This window comes from Scleropages formosus, chromosome 8, assembly GCF_900964775.1.
Source record: "Scleropages formosus chromosome 8, fSclFor1.1, whole genome shotgun sequence".
Lineage (NCBI taxonomy): Eukaryota > Metazoa > Chordata > Actinopteri > Osteoglossiformes > Osteoglossidae > Scleropages > Scleropages formosus.
In genome coordinates this window covers 31,602,747-31,608,746 of record NC_041813.1, presented here as the reverse complement: position 1 = coordinate 31,608,746, position 6,000 = coordinate 31,602,747, and the positions used below count along the sequence as shown (strand labels likewise).

At 51.6% G+C, this 6,000-nt stretch overlaps 1 protein-coding gene across 4 annotated transcripts in view; it reads right to left on the bottom strand.

Moving 5' to 3' along the window:
- Window positions 1-264: 264 nt before the first annotated feature.
- Window positions 265-6,000, bottom strand: part of septin12 (septin 12) — a 48,403-nt gene continuing 42,667 nt past the window's right edge. For all 4 annotated transcript variants that reach the window (XM_018764634.2, XM_029254168.1, XM_029254167.1 and 1 more), the window contains 7 exons: window positions 5,240-5,321; window positions 4,855-4,992; window positions 4,249-4,366; window positions 3,376-3,471; window positions 2,793-2,889; window positions 2,043-2,094; window positions 265-1,684 (listed from right to left, as the gene is read on the bottom strand). In XM_018764634.2, the coding sequence (XP_018620150.2) occupies window positions 1,546-1,684; window positions 2,043-2,094; window positions 2,793-2,889; window positions 3,376-3,471; window positions 4,249-4,366; window positions 4,855-4,992; window positions 5,240-5,321 (722 nt within the window). In that variant the 3' untranslated portion in view covers window positions 265-1,545. The remainder of the gene's footprint in view (window positions 1,685-2,042; window positions 2,095-2,792; window positions 2,890-3,375; window positions 3,472-4,248; window positions 4,367-4,854; window positions 4,993-5,239; window positions 5,322-6,000) is intronic.

The following is a 6,000-nucleotide window of genomic DNA, read 5'->3' as shown; positions in this document are numbered from 1 at the left end:
TCCTCCTTGAAAGTAAGAAGACAAACCCCATGCAAGCAAGAGATGCCCTTCTCCCCAAAACCCTCATTCCAGGTGAAAGAGCTTGAGAATAAAAGCGTACTGAATTCAGAGGCGCTATCTTCAAGTCCTTTAGTGAGAAAAACTAGTCACGTATGATGCGGTTTTTCAGATGAAGCTCTAGAAACTAAAACACTTGCAAATTCCTCCCTAGTAAAAGCTCTACCTGCAGCCAGTGGACATGTCAATTGGGCTCAGGTGGTGTGATCTGGTCAGAAGGTAATGGAACACCTACACGGAGACAGCAAGTTGTCCAGAAGAACAGACTGGTTATCCTGAAATGATCCCTACGGTGGCCTTTAGAGGAGGACGTTTCCCCATCGCTTGGGATACACAGGGCCTACAGACTCCCAGCACCTGTTGGCATCATCGATGGAGAGAGACACTGCTCAAAGGGTGAGTGTATCACTTTAATCACATATGAGCGGTGCTTCATATTAAAATTGTTCTTACTGAGAAGGAGACACAAACATGTCTGAACTGTTAGTACACAGGCAGGACAAAACAACCGGAGATCTGTACAATAAGTAGCAGGAGTTACGTGTACAAATACAGAATCGCTGTAAGGACCAAGGGAAGGGTATGTGGACAAGGTGGAGAACGATAGAGTGGCTTCCTCAGCATGGTCAGTGGAGGGCAACAGTGAGCTGGAAGGGTTGGGATCGTGACCTCTGACCCTTGACCAGTCCCTCTATTCCAGCAGCTCTTTCTCACCTCTTGGTCTTCGCCATGTGGGAGCCGTCACTGGTCCCAACAGACGCTGACACTGAACCGTCAGGAAACCTCTTATATAAGGACCCTAAATCATTAATAAACCCCCCAGATGAACAGTGGCAATAAAACGATATGCAGGTATGAAGAGGACACCAGTTGACCGTTTGCTTTAGGAGGTTGCAGGAGCCTTTCCTGTGACAGTTGCGGTCCGGAAGCCACTTCCGCATCTCCAGAACAGACGGCCAAACAAGCCATGGGTACAAAGGCGGGCATGAAGACAGCATAAAATCACAGTTTGCATAAAATGTTCCCATCACAAGTGGAGTAAGTCAAAGCTGAGAAGCGAAGCGGATGAAACGGATCACGTGATCCAGTGGCACTAAAGGAGACGGCGTTGATGGCTCGCAACGGAAGAGCGTCACCTGCGGCGGCACGCTTCTCGATCCCCGGTGGCCCTCGCTGGTTCTGAATCGGTGGCACTCACAGCTGCACTCACAGCTACACACACACGCTAAGGCGCTCTCTCGTGGCTTTCAGCACTTACAGGGTTGCGGCTCTGACGCGGACCGACGCGCTTGACAGGTGCCCAGTGTGTGCTTCGAGTGTAGCTAGGAGTACAAATTCGTGTCCTTGGGGAAGAAGAATACGACTTTCCGTGACCCGATACACTAACGTGTACAGTTTTTACAGGTGGGAGGGCGGGGCACAGAGTCAGGGCTGGGCTAATTAGCGGCACTGTCCCCACCCTCTGCTCCTCCCCCTGCCCCGCCCCTCTCAGAGCTGGCTCTCGCCGTCGCTCTTCTCCAGGGAGCCGTTGACGGGGCCGCCGCCGTTGCCCTCGTTGAGGCGCCGCACGCGGTACGTCTCGTAGTGGATGTCGTGAGTGACGTCTTTCAGGTCCTGCAGGTGGGATCTGGACAAGATGGCAGGGCGTCCCCTTAGAGTGCTGCTTTCATCGTCACCCACAAACTATTTCTCGGCAGACAAAGCGAGTAAGTGGCACTTTGAACGAAGGCACTCGTCCGCCGGTCTCAGTGGAAGGTGACGGGAAGGTAAATGTAAAGGGAATGTAAAGAGCAGCCCAAAAATAACCCAGTGGAAGGATAGAGTGTTATAGCCCAGTAAGGCACCGGGGGTGTAAATAAACTCGCTAAATGCCAATATGATCGACGCGTGTCAGAAAGGACCTGACAGGTGATTTAAAGGGGTTTCATAGTACGGCACGGGTGGTGAACTCCGGCACGGCAGCGGCGCTCGCGCTCTCCTCTCACCTGATGAGCAGGTCTCTCAAGTTGGCGAACTCGCAGTGTGCGACGTTTTCAACTGCGGAGAAGAAGCAACAAGGGCTGTTCAGGTTCACGGTGTAAACGGCGCCATCCTCACCACGCTTACCTTGGGTAGCTCCCTCCTCCTGCTTTATACACCAGCTCCTGTCGGGCAGGAGGAAGCGCCACATAAAGGAAATTCGGTGCAACAGCGTATAAAGACAGATGTAGACGGCTCTTTGGCTCCACAAACTGGGCCTTTTTTCTTGTTATGTGTATTTTTACCAATATACTGCTGTGCTGAGACCTTAACCAGCAGCCGGAGCCCAAATGCACTTTATCGGCTCAATTCAGACCTCCGTGTGCGGGACGTGAGCAGCGCTGTTTGCCGCCATGTGGTGACTGTCACGATCATACTTATTTATTCAGAGGATACTTTGTGTCTCTAAAGTGATACAAATATAAAACATGCTGCTGTGCTCATTTCAGTGTTGGCAAACTCTGTATGTTGGAGGTCCAGTGGTTTCTACGACGCCACTTTGTGGGTCCATGAAGTGATGTGTGGTAAAGCTGCAGTGAGCAGGCGAGGTAAAACACTCTTCCACAGTGCTTTGCGAGCGTGGTCACTAGGGGGCGGTGCGCTGTCGAGCGTTCCAGTGCCACGAGCGCGTGGCACATACACTCGTGCAAAGAATCTAGAGTGTTCCCCAGCAATCCTTTAACTGTGCTGCTGCTGTGTTTTGAGAAGCCGCCTACCTTCAATGATGCCCCACTTGGTTTTCCTGCCCAGGACCTTGTTCCCGTTGACCTGGTGCTCCTTGTCTGTCCCGACCACAGCGAACGGGATGTTTTCCTGCGAGTCCCGGGCGAAAATTTAAACGTTACGGCAGAGCGACACACGCTGTGAGACAGTCGTATGTATTGAAGCTACTCTCAACCGACTGGATATAAAGTTCCTAATCGAAACCCATAAATGCACAACGTTGCTCCTCTTGTTGTTAATCCCCAGCACCTAGGGACACTGGAGAGGGGCTATAAACACTGTGGAGGTGAGTTGAACGAAGGCGGTCCTACACTCCTGTTGCACTTGGCTTCCCTGTACCACCATCCGTTAGTTTGGGGGGTAAAGATAGGTTGTTTTTGATGAGCTGCAGAGATTTTAGGAAGCAGTTCAGTGTAGAAAATGCAGTTCTAAAAATGAATGAATGAAGAGAACCATGACTGGTCTCCAGTGCTGTATGGAAGTGGGATGAGTGGAGTAAGCGGTGCATCGGGAGAATTTAAGCGCAGATCCCTGGGCAACTGCAATACGTCAACGGTTGTGAAAACGGAGCGATACCCTGATTTTGTCGTTGCGTATCCTGTCCTCGGCATCCTCGTCGTACTCCCTCTGAGGGTACACCTGGATACCGTTGGCCTGCAGGTTGTGCCTTATCTGGAAGGGGGACAAACCAGACACAGGTTTTACACATATACACACACACACACACACACACACACACACACACACACAGCCAGATCTTCACATTTAACAGCTGCGGTTTAACTTGTGCTGCAGCATCCGTGAGCCCTTCCTCCACACATTCCTGTGCCGCACCGATGGGATTATGGGAAGACGGCCCCATAAATACACCGAAGTGGCGCAGCTGGCCGAGGTGGATGTTCCTCTTACTGATGGTGTGACACTGATACTCCTCGAAAACCCCAGGTGTGGCCCGACATGTTGCGTATTTTATGTGCTGACCCCGGGACTGTTTATGGAAAGTCGGGAATGAGCCAAGTGGGCTGCTGCTCTCCGGAAGGGGATCGGAGCGGGACCTTGGGGCCCCAACGGACCCCCAGTTACAAGATCCCCATCCCACTTCGCTCACAGGCGGCAATGCAGGTGTATTACAGCACTCTAGGATACAAAGGGGCCTGACGCCTGTTACGCTATGGTTGCGAGGTGCCTCCTTTGGACTCAAGAGATCACAAATTTGAGTCCCACTTCCTGCTGTAAAAACCTGCTCTGAACCAATACAGTAAAAATTACCCAGCTGTATAAATCGCTGTGAGCGGGTTATCCCGATAAGTCGCTTTCAAGAGAAGCGCCACATAAATACACCCTCAGTTGAGCCCCTCAACCAGCACTTAACATGTTGGCTTCTGTCATCATTTGGGTTCTCGAGCCAAGGTTCGAGGCCCACCGTGGCAGAACCCCTGCACTCCTTACCGTCTCCTTGAACTCGAGCCTCTCCTCCATGGTGAGTGTGTCCGCCTTGGCGATCACGGGTACGATGCTCACGATCTTGCCCAGTCTCTTCATGAACTCCACGTCGATGGGTCGCAGCCTGCGCAAAGGGGGAGGAGGAGCACAGCGGGGAGTGAGCGACCCCTTGTGGCGAGCGTGTGCAGCATTCGTTAATGCACCCCAGCCTTTTACCTCCCCCACCCCACCGTAGCGCCACCCGGGGACGCACATTGTCTAGCAGAACTGATCCAAGCACCGACTCCCACTCTCTTCTTGTCTCACTATATTTACGTAACGACTAAAATTTTTCTGTTCAGAAAGGAGCATCTCGTACATCTACACCACAACCTGTTGCACTCTGATCCCCTTCTGTCACCTTCTATGAGAAGGAAACAAACCTTAGTCCAAGTCTATTAAAAAACACTTCAGAGGACTTCACTTTTTCACCCGCGACCTCCCATGAGGGCTGCTGCTGACAGCGAGCATCACACCGGCTCATTTGTCTTCACACCTCTGTTGGGGTCAGAGGCCAGGGTCCCAGTGCCCATTTGTTGTCGCCTTGGGTGGGCGGGGGTGAACTAGACCTACCAGTGTCCCGTGGGGGGCAAGAAGTACACGCAGCAGTGAACGCGCGTGTCGGGGATGCGTCGCTTCCTGCTGACGTTGAGCTCCTCCACCAGGTACTTCTCGTACTGCTCATTGATGTACTTGACTATCGGCTCCCAGCTGCAAAGGCACAACAGTGAGCTCAACGGTTCCCCATCGGACCCCAACCCTCCCGAGAATTTATTCTTGCGTGGTGGGAGTCATGTGACTGGCTGATGTTTCGTATACCTGATTTTTAAAAATAATTTTGAAGTGACAATGTTGTTAGGAGCATATATGTTTTATCAAACTTTTTGCAAATTCAAATGAAACATTTTTCTTTTGGAAAAAAGGTACTAGTAGGACTCGCCCGACGTGCCTTGCTTACCAGTTGTTGTTATTAATCTGATCTCCAAAGCCAGGGGTATCAATCACCGTCAGCTTCATCTTCACCCCCTTCTCCTCGATCACTGTGAGGAAGCACAAAGGTGCGATTTCTGGTCAGTGCGTTTCCCAGGTGCAGCGCTAGGGGGCAGTGCCTCTAAGACAGCAGCACGAAAGGAGAAGGCCTGGGGTCATGAACAGAGGCTGACATCGCCGGTGTCCTCGTGTGTTCAATCAAGGTTTGTTTGCATGCAGTAATCAAGGTGGCCACGCCCACTTTGATCCCAAAAATGAAGCAATTAAAGGGGGAAGCTGCTGTTTAAAACCTGACTGATACCGCAAATCGATCCTGAACTCACAGATGAACAGAGAAGTCGAGCGCTGGCATTCTTTTCAAACCTGGCAGTGGTTTCCGGATAGCTCGGTGGGCCTGAGGGCAGAAAGAGGTCTTGAACACATGTGGGGACCAAACTCTGCCTCCTGGAGTAAAGAAGCCTGACTGGAGTCTCTGAATTAAGATAAGAGACTTTATTGCTGCTGGATCAGAAGGCTGCAGGGAATCTGCTGTGGCACATGATCGTTGCACTGCGTGGGGGCCTAAGTACGATCCCTGACCGCACCATCTGGGGCGGAAGAAGACTCCGGGGGAGCAATGTTTGTAGATCCCAGATGGATATGGAAAGCTGATAGCGACCCCAGGTCTGGGTTGGTAGGAACGTGTACACAGGGTACAAATGAAAAGCGAAGAAATCAGACTTGTAAACA